The sequence below is a fragment of the Gekko japonicus genome, unplaced genomic scaffold (assembly GCF_001447785.1).
Source record: "Gekko japonicus isolate JY-2015 unplaced genomic scaffold, Gekko_japonicus_V1.1 scaffold2385, whole genome shotgun sequence".
Taxonomy (NCBI): domain Eukaryota; kingdom Metazoa; phylum Chordata; class Lepidosauria; order Squamata; family Gekkonidae; genus Gekko; species Gekko japonicus.
Window position 1 is genome coordinate 118347 of NW_015176523.1, and position 18200 is coordinate 136546.

The 18200-nt window shown below is 42.0% G+C and overlaps 1 protein-coding gene across 1 annotated transcript in view; it reads left to right on the top strand.

Annotated features, from left to right (window-relative positions):
• The window catches only part of LOC107124032 (polypeptide N-acetylgalactosaminyltransferase-like 6), a gene marked incomplete at its 5' end in the record, with an annotated part of 130234 nt that overhangs the window by 65423 nt on the left and 46611 nt on the right, over positions 1 to 18200 (top strand). Inside the window, one exon of the mRNA XM_015427418.1 lies at positions 6950 to 7067. Within this exon, the coding sequence (XP_015282904.1) occupies positions 6950 to 7067 (118 nt within the window). The remainder of the gene's footprint in view (positions 1 to 6949; positions 7068 to 18200) is intronic.

Sequence of the window (18200 nt, forward strand, 5' to 3'; positions counted from 1 at the left end):
GATGACGTCAGCTTCTCCAGGTCTTGCAGCACCGCACTGCCACTGCCTGGCTGGAACGGCCCATTACAGGCTTCTCGGAGTCTTTCAATCTTGCGAGCTGAGCATTCCGGTCGCCGGCTAACACCTCCCCCACTGGGGGGGTTTGGTGTGCCCACCCTCTCTAAGGAGTGGTACCCATTTTATCTACTCGCTGAAGCTTTCGAACCACTGGGTGGATGGTGAGCTAGGGACAAGGCTGGTAGCTCACACCAACATGGGGCTAGAACTGACAGCCGTACAGTTCAGCTCAGATGTTACTAACCAGAGGATAAATCCTCTGTGCCACCACTCCCCTGATTGTTTAGTAGGTGATTGGCCCAAACATGACATGTTCTGACTCTTCATCTGTATTTTCATAAAGATTATAAAGGGACTATTTTTAAAAGGGATTATTCCTTGATTTAGGGCACTGCAGGTTCCTGGGATATAAGGGACTAGTTTTGATATACTCCAGCTTTTGAAGAACAGGAAGCCAACAGTCTATGTAAGCCAATAAGTAAGACAATTTGTCACCTCTCCATAGAGTTACTTTGTGGTTAGGACCTGGCTTCCTGATCAACATCCATGGAGAGGTTGCAGTGGGCCTTTGCTTGCCTTCAGAAAAGGTCTGAAAGGCTTCCTTTCTTATTCTGGTATCTCCCAGTGGACCATGCACTGCACTTTCCATGCGATGTGTTCAATTAATTCTTCAGAACAATTTCTTGCTTATGTTGACTGGACACAATCCAGAGATAAGACCATTATCGTGGTCAGAAAGCAAAATACACATGGATCCAGTTGGTAAATGACAGTCAGTGGAATAGGCTTTTACTTTAGATGTGTTTGAACTGGTTTTAGAGTCCAGACATCTGTCTATTGATCTACTTGCAGGGAACCATTGTCAGCAGAGGCTGGCAAAGTATTTCTGCATCTTTTAGCATTGCTCATGAAATTGTAATGAGCCACCTATAATCCTAAACAAAGCAAAGCAAGCCCCCTGGGCAAGGAAGATAGTCCTTTGATATATTCACTTCCCCTCTACAGTGAGGGTAGATATTGTTGTAATTGGATATTAATCCTCCTGAAATACAGTCTTTGTGTATTCAGAGTTCATTTTCTTGAAAATATTGATGGGGTTTACTGAGCTACGAACATCTTTCTTAAGTCTTGCAGCATGGCAACGGGAGGGAGGATATTGTGCGACTCAGATGGATCATCTGGCTGGAAAATTGCTAGCCTTGCTTGCATTTGGCAGTTGAACTTTAATCTTGAATGGGGTGTCAGTGTGGTGAGAAATCACAGGCTTTCTGTGACTTTTTTTTTCTTTTTTACATATAACGTTTCTCTTTTTTACATATAAAGCGTACATTTTGGCATTGTGCTAAAATTCTACACAAGGGCTGCTGATAGAGAAAATCCTAGGTACACATGCAAATACTGTTTGTTGGGAGAATTTGCCCTGTGTTGATGATGGACGGTCTGTGGCTCAGAAGTAGATCATTCCCTTTGTATGCAGACGGTGTCCGGTTCAATCCCTGGTATTTCCAGTTTTAAAAGGATCGGGTAATAGGTAAGACAGTTATGGGAGACCTTGGAGAACTGCTGCCAGTCAGAGTAGCCAATATAGACCTTGGCAGATCAGTGGCCTGGCTCAAAATATGACCACTGGCTGGGTCAGTATGAAGTATGATCTATGTATGTGACAGATTCCAAAATAACGTTAAGCAGTTTAGGTGAATAGCATATGGAAGCGGGTCAGAGAGAATGCAAGAGGAAAGTTCTCTTTGCAGAACATGCAGTGAGTACAGTGCATCTTTCTTCCCCTCCCCCCACTTAGTCTCCCAGGAAAGCTTCCAATTTGAAGAACAGAAGAAGACATGTGGAAGCAAGTCTGCACACTGCAAAGAACATGGATCTCTGCGCAAAGAAGGGCTTAATAAGAACATAAGCAGAGCCTGCTAGACCAGACTAGTGGTCCATCCAATTCAGCGTACTGTTCCACACAGCAGCCTACCAGTTGCCCTAAGGGCCAAATAATCAGGGCACAGAGGCTGAGGCCCTCCCTAGCTGTTGCTTTCCAGCATTGATATTCAGAGCTCTGCTGCCTCTGTAAATGGAGGCTCCCTTCAGTCACCATAGCTGATAGTCACTGATGAACTTTTTCCATGAAACTGTTTATTTCTTTTTAAAGCTATCTGTGCTTGTGGCCATCACTACCCCTATCTGCAATGAATTCCACAGTCTAATTACTCCTTGAGCAAAGAAGTATTTCATTTTGTCTGTCCTGAACCTGTTTTCTAACAGCTTCACTGAATATCCCTGAGTTCTAGCATTATGGGTAAGGGAGAAAAAGCTCTCTTTGGCTGCAGTCACACACACTAAATAATCCACTTTCAGTCTACTTTCAATGCACTTTCCAACTGGATTTTGCCAGTTCACACAATAAAACAGAAAGTGCACTGAAAGAAGAAGAAGAAGAGAAGAGATTGGATTTATACCCGCCCTTCACTTGGCGTCTCAGAGCGGCTTACAAACTCCTTTCCCTTCCCCTCCCCACAACAGGCACCCTGTGAGGTGGGTGGGGCTGAGAGAACTCTGACACAAACTGCTCTTTTTCAAGGACAGCTGTGCCAGAGCTTGTGACTGACCCAAGGTCACATCAGCAGGTACAAGTGGAGGAGTGGGGAATCAAACCCGGTTCTCCCAGATTAGAGTCCGAGCACTTAACCACTACACCAAACTGGCTCTCAAGTGGATTATTTAGAGTGTGTGACTGCAGCCTTTATCTACTTGCCCCAACCCATGCATAATTTTGTAAGCCTTTATCACATCTCCCCTTAGCCATCTCTTTTCTAGACTGAAAAGTCACAGATTCTCCAGCTCTCCTCATAGGAAAGGTGCTCTAGCCCTCTAACCATCTTGGTTGCTCTCTATACTTTTTCCAGCTCCAAAATATCCTTTTTGAAGAATGGTGTGGTTCATTCTCACATAAGTACTGCTCAGCTGGGAAGTATATGTTATTTATTACAAATGAAGGAACTATTTAATTGGTGTCATATGTGTATTTCCATCTTACCTGCATTTCTAAATTGGTGTGAGATTGCTCCATGTAGAAGTGTATGTTTGAAATTGCTTTTAAACTCATCGACCATGTAGTAATTAGAGGTCTTTTAACTGCAGATATTGAAGAATGAATCCCAAGCCTTCTACAAACTGTGCCCACTCCTTGGCACCAAATTATGTTTAGTAGCACAGCTATATTCAGACGTCTCATCTGCAAGTTATCGATTATTTGGCTATTATACTCAAGGACTTTGTGATCTGAAAAGGTTTCAGGAGAGTTCTTGGCTATGTTTACTGGAGTTCCTGACTGAAACAGATGATCCTGTGTAGCCTACAACCTCATGATTTCACCGTGGGGTTGGCCACTTCATTCAAGTGGCAGTGAGACACAAAGTGACTATTCCGTAGCCCTTAATTGTCTGAACCAACCTGACAGTGGTATTGTGTCCCATATAATGCTCTAATCCATTCAAGCCTGACTGTGGAATGCAAACAAAGGAACCACAGAAGCATAGCCTCAGTTCTGGCAGTGTTTAAAAGCAGACAGCGGTCTTTATCATATCAAGCCCTGCTGCCCAATAGAAAACATCAAGACGTACTGTGGAGTTAAACTGCACAGAGAATTGCACAAAAAGTCAGTTTTGAAAAGGAAAAACGAATCAAATGCCAGAAATTGTAGCTCTTTCCTCTCCTATTTATTCTGTAGGTAGCTTCACTAATAATAGAAAATCTTCTGAACGTTCATATGTCAGCCAGTTTGGTGCAGTGGTTAAGTGTGCGGACTCTAAACTGGTAGAACCGGGTTTGATTCCCCACTCCCCCACTTGCAGCTGCTGGTTGACCTTGGGCAAGCTATAGTTCTGACAAGAGCTGTCCTTGAAAGGGCAGTTCTTGAAGGAGCTCTCTGACTCCACTTACCTCACAGGGTGTCTGTTGTGGGGAGAGGAAGAGAAAGGAGTTTGTAAGCCAATATCTTCTTCTTCTTTCAAATATGAGGATTTCATTTGGATCAGGAAGTTTTAAAGTTCCTTAAGTTTTAAAGTTTAAAGTCTATTCTTATGTTATCTCTGAAGAATAGTTTTTGTGTAGCAGAGATGGTGGTGGGAATTAGTGTGTGAATTCTGGGTAAAAAAGAAGAAGAAGAAGAAGAGATTGGATTTATACCCCGCCCTTCACTTGGAGTCTCAGAGCGGCTTACAAACTCCTCTCCCTTCCCCTCCCCACAACAGACACCCTGTGAGGTGGGTGGGGCTGAGAGAACTCTGACACAAACTGCTCTTTTTCAAGGACAGCTGTGCCAGAGCTTGTGACTGACCCAAGGTCACATCAGCAGGTGCAAGTGGAGGAGTGGGGGAATCAAACCCGGTTCTCCCAGATTAGAGTCCACGCACTTAACCACTACACCAAACTGGCTGTGCGCATTTTAGGTTTGGGATGAACAATACTGTTTTGAAAAGTGGAACTGGTGTGATATAGAGCAGGGGTGAGTGGAAGGTCCCTCAGGAGTCCCTTTACTAACTCTCCAGTCAAAGACCAATGGTCTAGCCCTTCTAGGTGTTGATCAAGAAGTCAGCACTGCAAGGTTGGACACTTGCAAGTCAGGTTCCAAAAACTATTACTCTGGTAGCTGTAGCCAATATAGGCCAAAGTACTGGATTTAGATTGAAGCACCAAAACACAAAAAACACCACAAGATATAACTAATAAAGTTTATTAAGATAAATTTGCAGGAATATACAAATATAAGAACAGAGAACAGGAAGGAAAAAAATAATAACATCTGAATAGCTAACCTAAGATACTTACAGAAACTTTGGTTGTCTAATCTAGATATAACATTAAAACTACATTTTATATGTGGTTGGATCTCCTGATGTTCATAAAACATTAAAAAGCAGATGTGGAGGTGGGGCTGATTTGGATTGTAAACTTGGTACCTGTGATTGTGGATAGTTAGTTCTTTACCCTGTGCAGCAACACACCCCAGCAATGAGGGTCCACTTCCTTCAACTCTTTGTCCAGAAGTGGCAACTCCACAACAGCTGGGGCATACAGACTTGCTTGACTCTCCTGGAAGTAGGAATAGGTGGACAGCGGGAGCGAGGAGCCAATGTCAGCTAGGTAGTGTCATGGGGGTGGATGAGGAAGAGCTGCCAGAGCTTGCAGAAACTGCAGCTGGCCCCTCTGAAGCAGCAGAGGAGGATAGCTGGCGGTTGCCTGCAGCAGCAGTCTTCACACCTGGCCCAGATAAGGGGAAAGAACTGCAAGCTGAAAGTCCTCCTGACTCACTCACACGTGTGACTCGTTTAAGGGAGTGACTGCAACAAAACTTAGCAACCGGGCAATGAGAGGCCAGGCTACAGGGAAGACGCTCGGCCAGCCCAGAGTTCTAACAGGACCTTGGGCGATTGTGCAGCTGGCTAATTGGTAGCAGCATTTAACTCCACACTCTGGGCAATACTCTTTGTGGAAGCAACGAGTCAGCTTCATGCTGCTTGTATCCACTTTGGCTCAGGTCTTGCACCTAGACCTTTGGACCCCATGGCTTTGGACTCGGTTATTTATTCCTGGCTCCTGACCCCAGCTTGGCTTTGTGACTACGCTTCTGGTTTGTGATTTTGGACTTGGCTCTGTGTTTCTGGCTCCTGACCCTGGCTTGGCTTCGGACTTTGCACTGTCTTCTTGGCTCCTGACCTTGTCCTGTTCTGAACTCCCTTTGACTGGCACCCCAGCCCGTGACAGGTGGGGTTCAATGCCTGGGGGTAGACTGTCTAGGAAAAGGTGGAAAGGTGGGGCAGAAGGGAGGAAGGCTTAATGAGGGATACAACCTGATGGGTGCCATCTCTCTGTGGCCTAACTTACCTGAAGGAAGGATGCCCCCAAGTATGGACTCCTCCCCAGAGGAGAGCTAGCTTTACCTATCAGAGAGGGAAAAAATGTTTCTTTGTTAGCCATTGATGGGTGACCATGTCCTTCTGCATCCATGTGAACCCTCACACTTAGTAATTTGGGGAGGGGGGCCATCATAATCTGGGGCCCTAAACTGTAGTTTACTTAGCTCATGCATCCAGCTCCACTTCCAGTGGTTCCTAATCAGGTCTAACTTAGTACCATGACATTTATCTTTCTTCACATCTGCGGCAAACCAAAATAAATAAATGGAACTTTGTAACTGTATCCTATTGATGCTGTTGAATAATTATCCCTTTTGTTGTTCAAAAAAGATAGCCCTTGCCAAGTACATATTCATCAGGGTCAAAAATCAAAATTTTTGAATAAAAGGTCTTCTGAGAAATCCCGTAATTCTTCAGCTTTATTCCTTATACAAATATTCTTTTTATTAAGCTTCTCTATTACAAGCTCATCTGTGTACTAAGTGGACATTATATTTTGATTATGTTGATGCTGAAGGGCAGAAAAGGAGCATTGCTGTAATTTGCTTACCTTGGCTGGAAATGGAAAGTTGAAATCAAAATACCTAAGGAAAAAACATTCAATAAAATAGCTCAATTTATTCATATATAGAAAAGGACTGTCAATATTCTTGAAGTCAATAAAGTTGAAAAGCCCCAAGTACGGTTCATAATACAACTTGCAACCATTAATCGCTATAATCATGATCACCATGAGCTATCTTTGTTTGAATGTGAAAACCTGTCCCTTTTTCCAATCTATTTCTGCCTGGAGGAAGATTTATCACTTTTCATGAGTGAAACTCCCAGTACCTGAGTTTTATGCTGATGGGAGCTGCATGATACATACAAAGCTGAAAATGAACATCACAGCAGTGTCTGTCAAAGTAGATTGTCATTTTTCTCTATGTCATGATGGTACCCTTCATTTACACTTCACTATATTCTTTCTGCAGATCCCCTGTTATGGCTGGAGGTCTGTTTGCTGTAAACAGAAAGTGGTTTTGGGATCTTGGTGGCTACGATCCAGGTTTAGAAATCTGGGGTGGGGAACAGTATGAAATCTCCTTCAAGGTAAGCTGTCAAAATGTTTTGTCAGAGTGCACACTACTTTTGTGTAGTACAGACATATAGACTTACATTTTTGTTTTCTCTTTTTCATTTCCAAACTTGATCTGACTCACTATCATAGATGCTATTTCACTGATTTCTTTTAAACCAAAAGTAGCCTCAGGAAACTACAAGCTTTCCTCTCCAATCATTTTTGGGGTCAAAATCACCTTCCCTAGGGTGCTAGCAACCTACCAGAGACATGGGGGGGGGGGAATTCCTGATTATTTGTATTGGACCAATGTTGTGGTGACACTTCCATAACAAACCTAGTAGTGCCATCAGTGTGATACTCTACAGTTCATCCCAAACTCCAGGGTTTTTACCATGGAGTTCCAGGTACATCCTAGAGTGTCACCCCAACACAGTGATGTCACTTTTGGGGTTCACTCTGAAAGTGACACTGCAGTGTTGGCACTTCCCACAATTTTACTCTTGCTTCTCTACCAAGCAGCAGCACAATTGGCGGGACCTGCTGTGAGTGGTTTCTCGCTATAGACTTGGCCTCTCTAACCCCCCCTAAGATGTTTTTCTATACATTGACCAATGACCCAGTACCTTCCTTCCTTATCATTCATCTGTTCAGCTCTGCAATCCCCTGCGGCTACTTTTCGGTTTGCTTTCTTTTTGAAAGAACTACATATCACATGTAGTTCAGATCTTGTGGTTAGCATCTTAATCTCCAGAATATTTCCCTGAAGTTTTGCTTTGTAACATTCTGTGTTTCTGACCATTTCCACTGTTAACTGTAGATCAGTGACACCACTCTAATGAATCAAAATAGGTTCGATGTTGGGGCCAGAGTTTTACATTTTGTAATGGCCTCCATAACTTTTTCAGAACCCAAATACATTATGGATGCAAATGTTTACAAATGAATGTGCACAACTCTTCTATGTTCAGAATCATATTGCTAGAAAAAAGGAAATACTTCTTCACGCAAAGAGTGATTAACACATGGAATTCACTGCCACAGGAGGTGGTGGCGGCTACAAGCGTGGACAGCTTCAAGAGGGAATTAGATAAGCATATGGAGCAGAGGTCCATCAGTGGCTATTAGCCACAAGGTATAGATAGGAACTCTCAGTCTGGGGCAAGTGATGCTCTGTCTTCTTGGTGCTTGGGGGGGCAACAGTGGGAGGGCTCCTAGTGTCCTGGCCCCACTGCTGGACCTCCTGATGGCACCTGGTATTTTTGGCCACTGTGTGACAGAGTGTTGGACTAGATGGGCCATTGGCCTGATCCAACACTGACTTCTCTTATGTTCTTATGTTCATTTTTTCTACAGGATTCTTGGCCACAGTAGTAGATATAATGGTCTCCTGAGTTAAATTCGCCCATTCCTGTCCACTGATTCCCAAGATGTTGATGTTCAGTCTTACCATCTCATTTTTGACCACATCCAACTTACCTTGATTCATAAATATTACATTCCAGGTTCCTATGCAGTATTGTTCTTTGCAGCATCAGACTTTCCTTTTACCATCAGTCATTGCTGAATAAATATACTATGTCAGCCGTTAGTATGATTGCCTGCATGGGACTGGCACACGGTGGAAGATTTACCTGCAAAGGGGGGGGGGCTTCTGTGGCAATGTGATGATGTCACTGGTGACATGGTGCAGCCTACAAGTGATGTCACTGCACAGGAATGCTCTAGCATTCATCTCAGACTTTATGATTTAACAACAGAATTTTGGGTGAATGCTAGTGCATCGCCCCTACATGTAGTATCACTTTTGGTTCAAGCCCGAAGTGATGTCACCATGGCAATAGTGATTCCTCCCCCCCATTTTGCCCTCAGTGGCCCACCAAGTGGCAGCAGGGGAAGAGAACTGCCAACAGAAGTTCTCTTGCTAATCCAGCAGACACGGCAGCCTCAGCCATTTGTTCTATTGCAAACCTAGGTGGTTGTTGTTTTTTTCCAGATGTCAGAAGGGCATAAACCAAGTCATTCTTCATTAATACACACTTAAAAAAAATTAATACACACTTAAAAGTGAATTGAAAGAATGACATAGAAGGTACCAAGGGTTGTGTTTACTCCAGAGTACCATCACATATTGGAGGGCATTTTCAGCAGAATCAGAAATTACTCATATGAACCAAAGTGGTGTCATGTAACTTTTAATCAATTTTGTATACAAAGAGAACAAAACTGAAAGAGAAAAGAAGCCCCATAAACTAAATGGATTGCCAGTTTGTTTAGCAGCCATCAGCATGTCGTTTCTATAGTTAGGGTATTTTGGAGACAAGTGAAAGCCGACTCTTGCATTCCACATTTCTGACAGGAAAACTGAAGACTGTACTTTCTCATTTACTACTTCCCTATTGTTTGTCATTGGGAGGAGTATGGTTGCAAGACAGGCCATCCCTCTCTGCCCAGAAACCATGGTAACCAGACTGGAAGCCCAGACACTAAATTGTCGCTGCCTATGTGATTCGGCTGGCTTTTGAGCAAGGGAACCTTTACCTTTTTATGTTGTTCAAATGACAGATTCTTTGGAGAGGACTGTGTTGCAGTGGGTCCCATTTCAGCCGTATCTCCTCATTCAGCTCATTACTGTCAGTTGACCTTAGAGTCCTTGCCCTCCTTCTTGAATGTATTTTGAAACAGCTTTCAATGCCATTTTGTAATATTTGCCTAGAAGAAATAATCTCTCTCCTAGATGGGCAGAACAGGTTCAGTAAGAGAAGGGGAAAAAGACATACACAAGAGTGCTGCTTCCCCCCCCCTTAAAGTACAGATGGGGAGGCAAACTGTGAGGGCAATGTGAGGTGAGAGAAACAGAAAGGCTTTGTGTATGTTTAGGAAGGAAGAAGGACGGTAGTAATGAGAGGCTTTGTGACCAGATCTAAACAGATAATCCTAATTTCACATTGTTACCCTCTGGGCAAGGCCTGTCTCTAATGTATATCACGTTGGGAGACAACTGTCTGAAATATGGGTTGTATTGTAAAGATAATAAATAATTACATTTATAATTTATGATGCATTCTTTGAATGTTCAAAGCGTCCAAACGACTCTTCTCCAACAGGAACCTGCCCATCTCTTCATCACTGGAGGTATCTCCACATAGAAGTTAGGCAGGTAGCTATGGGAGGGAGGGCTTTTTCTGGAACTTCCTTCTCAAGGATGTTCACCTGTGCCCCTCTGCCCCAAATCTGTTCTGTTTAACCACGTTTTGGGGAAATATATATATGGCTGCGGTCACACGCAACATTAGCCACGCAAGAGATACAGAAGACAAGCGGAGTTTCCGGTCGCGATCTCACCAGCACATCTGGGAAGCGTAGCGCTTCCGTGGCACAACTGAGGCTTCCTGCCGAAAAAGCGCAGCAAAAAACTAGTACCTTGGAGGTACTAGTTTCCAGAAACTGCGGGGCAAGGGCGGGCGTCTGATCGCGTTTCCGGTGGTATCCGGCGCCCGCCCATGTCCCCTTGCGGAAAAGGGGTTTTTTTCCCCCACGTCTCCGTGGATGCGCACACGCACCCAACGGAGCATGCGCATTCGTAGTGTACACAAAAAAAGAAAACCAGTTCGCCGCGCCGCGCGCTTCTTCATTGCGCGCAGGCGTGTGTTGTGATCGGCACCTCTCCCTTGCCATGGAACCTCCACAGTACCTCCACAGAACCTCCACAGTAGGTCTGATCGCTTTACTGCATGTTAGTTTGCCCCGGGGCAAACAGCCACACTTCTCCTCTGCAGTTTCCTGCCCATCAGTTTCCCTGGAGAAAATGGTTGCTTTAATTAGTTGATTCAACAGCATTATACCCTGCTCAGATCCAGGCCCATACCCAAGATTTTTTGCTTGTGGGGCATTTTTTTTCCTTTTGGGGCAGACACAACATCAAATAAAAAATTAAATAAACATGAATTGCACCTCTTCAAACCTGAATTGTATTTCACCCCCCCTCCAATCAGCTGTTAGACCTAACACTTATTGGTCAAGGAGTGAAACTGACCAGAAGTGGCAGGGCAGCTTTCCATTCCTTCCCCAGCCTCCCTTCCCCTGGGGAAGGAAAGGAAAGCTACCTTGCCCCTTCTAGTCAGTTTCATTCCCCTCCCATCAGCTGGTGGTGTGGCCTAATGGGCTAATGAGTGGTGCTGTCAGGGTGTGGCCTAATATGCTAATGAGTTCTTGCTGTTGGTGGTAGCCTATTGTGCTATTGACTTCCTGCTGGGCTTTTTCTACAAAAAGAGCCCTGGTCAGTGTTTTTACATTCTGTTCAGCTATTCTTGGGAAATATGTGCTATAGCCAGATTTGGGGGAGGGGTTGCACAGTCACTGTCGCTGGGCTTTTTCATTTCTGTTTTAGTGGTGTTTATGTGTAAGCTGCCCTGAATGCTACATGTTAGTATAAAGACAGCAGTGATTTTTTTTAAACAAAGTGTTCTGTATGTTGTTCAGTTGCACAGTCGAGTCTGACTCTTCGCGACCCCATGGACCATATCATGCCAGACCCTCCTGTCTTCCATTGTGCTCCAGAGTTTGCTTAATTTCATGTTCATTGTCTCAACATCATCTTTTAAGACTTTGAATAGCTCAGCTGGGATACCATCACCTCCACTAGCTTTGTTGTTAGTAATGCTTTCTAAGGCCCATTTGACTTTGGATTCCAGGATGTCTGGCTCAAGGTCAGTGATTACACCGTCGTGGTTGTCAAGGACATTGAGGTCCTTCTTGTATAGTTCTTCTGTGTATTCTTGCCATCTTTTCCTAATCTCTTCTGCTTCTGTTAGATCCCTACCGTTTTTGTCAGTTATCATGGCCAGCTTTGCATGGAACGATCCCTTGATTTCTCCAATTTTCTTGAAGAGATCTCTAGTCCTTCCCATTCTGTTGTTTTCCTCTGCACTGTTAATCCAGGAAAGCCTCCTTATCTTTCCTTGCTGTTCTCTGGAAATCTGAATTCAGTTGGGTAAATCTTTCCTTTTCACCTTTGCCTTTTGCTTTCCTTCTTTCCTCTGCTATTTGTAAAGCCTCATCAGACAGCCACTTTGCTTTCTTGCATTTCTTATTCTTTGGGATAATGGTGATTGCTGCCTCCTGTACAATGTCATGGACCTCTGACCATAGTTCTTCAGGCACTCTATCAAATCTAGTCCCTTAAACCTATTCTTCACCTCCACTGTATATTCATCAGGGATCTGATCTAGGTGAAATCTGTATGGCCTAATGGTTTTTCCAACTTTCTTCACTTTAAGTCTGAATTTTGCAATGAGTAGCTCATGATCTGAGCCACAGTCAGCTCCAGGTCTTGATTTTACGGACTGGATAGGGCTTCTCCATCTTTGACAGCAAATTATATTATCAATCTGATTTCAGTGTTGCCCATCTGGTGATGTCAATGTATAGAGTCGCCTCTTAGGTTGTTGGAAAAGGGTGTTTGCGATGACCAGCGTGTTCTCTTGACAAAACTCCGTTAGCCTTTGCCCTGCTTCATTTTGTTCTCCAAGGCCAAACTTGTCTGTTATTCCGGTTACCTTTTGACTTCCTACTTTAGCATTCCAGTCCCCTATGATAAGGAGGACATCTTTTGGTGTTAGTTCTAGGACGTGTTGTAGGTCTTCATAGAACCGGTCCACTTCAGCCTCTTCTGCATCAGTCTATGGACTTGAATTACTGTGATTTTGAATGGTTTGTCTTGGATTCGGACCGAGATCATTCTGTCATTTTTGAGACTGTATCCCATTACTGCCTTTTGCACTCTCTTGTTGACTATAAAGGCCACACCATTTTTCCTATGTGATTATTGGCCACAGTAGTAGATATAATGGTCTTCTGAGTTAAATTTGCCCATTCCTGTCCACTTTAGTTCAGTGATTCTCAATATGTCTATGTTCAGTCTTACCATCTTTTTTGACCTAGTCAAGCTTACCTTGATTCATAGATATTACATTCCAGGTTCCTATGCAGTATTGTTCTTTGCAGCACTGGACTTTCCTTTCACCATCAGACACATCCACAGCTGAGTGTCCTTTTGGCTGTGGACCAGCCACTTCACTCTTTCTGGGGTAACGTACTTGCCCTCTGCTCTTCCCCAGTAGCATATTGGACACCTTCCAACCTGAGCGGCTCATCTTCCAGCTTCATATCTGGTAGTCTTTTGTTACTGTCCATGGGGTTTTCTTGGCAAAGATACTGGAGTGGGTTGCCATTTCCTTCTCCAGTGGATCACACTTGGTCTGAGTTCTCTGTTGTGGCCTGTCCATCCTGGGTGGCCCTCCACAGCATAGCCCACAGCCCCATCGAACCACGGAAGGCAGTGATCCATGAGGGAGGTTCTCCGTATACATTATGTCAAATCTTGCAATATTCTTGTAAAGGAGGTGAGTGTCATTATTCCCATATTGGTTGGAATGAAAATGTCTAACATTTCCCTCCAAGAAACTCAACAGGGAAAAACCCAGCAAATCATCAAATGGGATGGGAGTATCTGGGAGTACCCTGGCTTTCTGTTCTGAAGCAAAGCTAGTGAGTTGGATGGATTTGCCTTGGGACATTACCAATGACTGATTATTCTCCTTGACTGTCAATACAGACTGCTTGCTCGCTGATATTCAAAACATAAGGTGCTCTTACATGTATGTTAAGACAGGGCAAATATATATTTATCATTTTCAACAAAGTATTTTAATTGATTGTTTTATAAGCTCACAGCAATGCCTCACCACTGATGAAACATGAAAATATTATTCTTATTTTTCAGTGGGGGTCACTAAGGCATGGAAAGGACATGCCCAAGACTATCTAGTCAGTCTATGTCTCTGATAGAACTAGAATTGCAGTGCCCAAGAGTCACAACTGATATCTTTTCCACTGCACCACACTGAATCCTATCTATATGCAATTATATACTCACATATATACTCACATATTGAGGGCTTAGTCTTGCCGGGACATGTGCATGAGTAACTAAGTTCAGAACCACAGCCTAAATTTCACTTTTAGGATTACCTCATTGTGTGTGTGTGTGTTTTAAATTAAATAGCTTGTAATACTTTTCCTCAAATAATTTTGTGTTTAAAGCTAATCAGGCTAAATACGATTATGGTACGACTTTAAAATAACCAGCATGAAGCCACTGCTTAAGTCCCACATTTACATATGTAAAAGAAACAGGTTTGATGTGCTAATTCCTCAATATACAAAGATAAGACAAAACTGAAGACTAGGAATTAATTTAGTGTACTTACTGGAGACTCCATGAGCTATTAATAAGCATGCTAATCATATAAAGAATAAGATAGTAGTAAACTTCTTAGCAATTGTTTCTGCTTTTGTTTGGCTAGAGAAATAAAATGCTCTTCTACAAACTGAGTGAGATGGCTAAAAGAATTTTCAAAATGTGTAAACTTTGAGGGAAAGTATTACAAGCTATTTAACACACACACACACACACACACACACACACACACAATTTTAGACTTCCCAATACAGCAAAGTTGTAGTAACTATTTCAGACTTCCCAATACAGCAAAGGTAGAGAGAAAGCACCATAGTATAGCCTGGTCACATCAGATCTTGGAAACTAAGCAGGGTTGGTATTTGGATGGGAGTCCACCAAGGACGACTCTGCAGAGGAAGGCAATGGCAACCCACCTCTGCTTCTCACTTGCCTTGAAAGCCCCTTGGTGAGAGTCACCATAGTCAGTTATGACTTAATGGCACTTACATATTTAATACAGCAAAACCTCTGTAGTAGTCCAGCAGAAAAAGGGTTAAGCACCCCTCTTCCCCTTTCCCCATTATTACTTTGGTGAAAACTGCAGCCTCCTGCGAATACTTTTCATTTTTTAAGAAGCCGTATTGGAACTTTTGCATATAATGTGCCATTTGTCTCCCCTTCCCCCACCACCAAATCAACAATTATATTTATTTAAATCTTTGTACTTCACTTTTTGGACACAAGGATTCTCAATATAACCAAATGAAATCCATCATACATCTTAAAACAACAACAAGTGAAATATTAAAAACAGCAGAGCAAAATAAAACTTGAGAACTATCCAAAACCAGCAGTTATTAAGAACAGGAGATAACTGGCAGTTAATTTAAGAGAATTCGTAGGACATATACTAAAACTGAAATGATCAAAAGAAAATTAGCAAGAGATTAAAATCCAGTGTAAATAGAATAGTCTTACAATGCCAAAGAAGCCTAATGAAGCACAGAGGTCCACAAGCTTGGTGCCCCCACCCAGAAAGGCTTCTTCAAGTGGTCTTAGTGTACAAATATGTTCATACTGGAGAAGGATGTCCTTGAAGTACTACACTTCCACAATGGTTAGGATGTTAAAAGTCAAAAGCAACATTTTGAACTGAGGCCAGAAACAAACTGAAGATATATCAAAATAACTCCAGTGTGTTCATATTGTACATTCATAGAATAAGTGATGAAAGAAGATTATTATAGGGCAACAGGATACTTAAAACTGGACTTCCAGTTTTAGTGACTTGAGGCTCGGATGCGTCCCAACGAGCTTCTGATGTAGATGCACCGAGTTGCGGCAGACAGGAGGGCCCCCCGGAGTCCTTGTAGGGGACTTCCAGCTTGGGGTGCGGAGGAGAGCCTCTTCCGAGGCAACGGCTGAGGGATCGAGGCTCTCCCTACCCTGAGAGGTCCTGCCACTGCGAAGCCATCATAGCAACAAGAGCTGGCTGCCGGACGAGTGGACAAGTAATCTAGCGTGATCACTCTCCTACAATGACTTAAACATGAAAAAACAGTGAGTTAAGCAATCCCCTATACAAGCAGCTAAAACTTTAAGTCCAATGGCTAACTCAAGAAATAAGCGGCAGGTGGGGGATGGGGATACACACACCCAAATTGAACAGTCTCTCAATGATAAAGAAAAGGAAATAAGCGAAACCAACCATGTGAGACTGCAATTGAGACCAAAAGCTGCAAACTAATCTAAAGCATATCTAAAGCAGAGAACGTTGATTTTAAATCCAAAAACTTTCTTCTTGTATAAACAATGTCTGGTAGAGGGAGAAGAATGGCGCTGGAGGAACACTAGTTAAAATATGGGACAATATAAAAGTAAGATATTATAGGAAAATTCCCTTCTGGGTATCACCTTTAGAAGCCTTTACTAAACCATCGTTAGTTATATCAAATAGTAGACAGTGTTATGAATTATTATTAAAAAAAGAATAATGAATTAAAAACAGGGGAAGAACTGTTAAAACAAAATACTCAATTATCATGGTGGCAACATTTACAACTAAAATCTAGATATGCTAAAATTGCTGCCTACGGTTTTGAAACTAAAAAGAATGAACTAGACATGATATGGCTCTCATCCAGTGATACATTGATTTAAAAATTATATAATTTGTTATTAGAGGAATATATGTTAGATGAGACGATTAAACCTTCTATGATTTCATGGATGACAGATATAGGGCATAATTTAGACACAGATGCCTGGTCGAAAATTTGGAAAACATCTAAGCTTATGAGAGCCTGTAAAAATATCAAAATATTATAAAAATAATGCAAATAAATGTTGGAAATGTAAAAAAAATGGTTGGTTCGTATTATCACATGTGGTGGAATTGTCATAAAGTTCAAAAATATTGGCATAAGATTCAGAAGGTAATTTTTGAAATTATCAATATAAATTTGGAATTAGAGCCAGAATATTATTTGTTAAATATGTTACCTGAGAAGATTAAGTATGGTGATAAATATTCAATAATAATGATTATAACATCTGCTAGAATTTTATGGGCAAAATATTAGAAGTCTGACCAAACTCCGTACGGAAATGAGTTAATTAATAAATTGTTAACATTAGCAGAGATGGATAAAGTAAATGTTATAATGCAAGGCAAAGATGATGAGATACATCAGAAAAGATGGTCCAGGGTACATAAATAGATTAAGGAGAAGTTATAAGACAGACTCGAATTGTATGGAAATACATGTTATGTATGATTGTCTATAAATGTCCAAAAGCAACTGACACAGATGCATAAAAGAGCAGATAAAACTGATAGAGTCATCAAGAAAGTTGAAACAAAGACAAAAGATATTGAATAAATATTGGGGGAAGTGGAAAAAGAGAGAGCTTCAGATAAAGGCCAATTGCTGCAACTTAAAATGGAAAGATCAATGTATGTCTTACGCTTTCAAAGTATTCCTGAAAGTAATTTTAAGTGAAGTGTCAGCACCAATGACAGATCTTAAACAAGATGTGTTGCAAAACAATAGAGATTTGGCTTATCGAACTTATCCAGATTTTATTAAGAAAAATAAATTGCCTAGAGAAATATATGTGAAATTCGCTAAAAGATCCACCAGAGACAATGTCTTGAAAGCTACATCTGGAAAAGTCCTGAAGGTTAAAGACAAAGAAGTAAAAATTTTAAAGGACATTACATTCGAGAAGCAGAAGTGAAGGCAGCAATATAAGGATTTAATCTTCTTCCTCCACAACAACACAATCACCTATAGATGGATTTTTCCAGAGGGACTCGTATTCAACTATAAGGATAAGAAGAACAAAATTGACTCTGTCCAAAAAGCCAAAGACTTTTTGAAACAGCAACAAAGCCCCAGTAAAGATGACAAAAAAAAACCTGTGGGCAATATTGAAGAAGAGGGAACTAGTGATGGAGAACCAGATGACACCTCAAGTAGCTCTAGCAGTACTTTGGAAACCTCAGACTTGGAGAAAGGGGAGCTGCACCTAAAATACTTAAAGCTAACCTGAAGCACAAGAAGAAGAAACGTATAAGATAAACAGATAGTTCAACAGAATATGAGTGATTATAAAACACCTGAGAATAGTATTAAGATTTAAGCTAGCTTTATCTAGAATTTAACTTTTCGATAAAATGATCTTTATTATTATGGTAGGATTTATTTATTTATTTATTTATATATATCTGGCCTCCTTAGTGTTAGGCTGAAAGAACTGCCACTCAGAAGACACTGGCTGGGTTGACTGGCTGCTTTGTGCAGTCCCGCCCAGCGTTCCAAGATCATTTGCATATGGAAGCTGATTGGACCTCACTCCATTCCACACCTCAAACTCACCCCCCCCCCGCAAGGCAGTTGGAATTTTCAGTTGCATAACA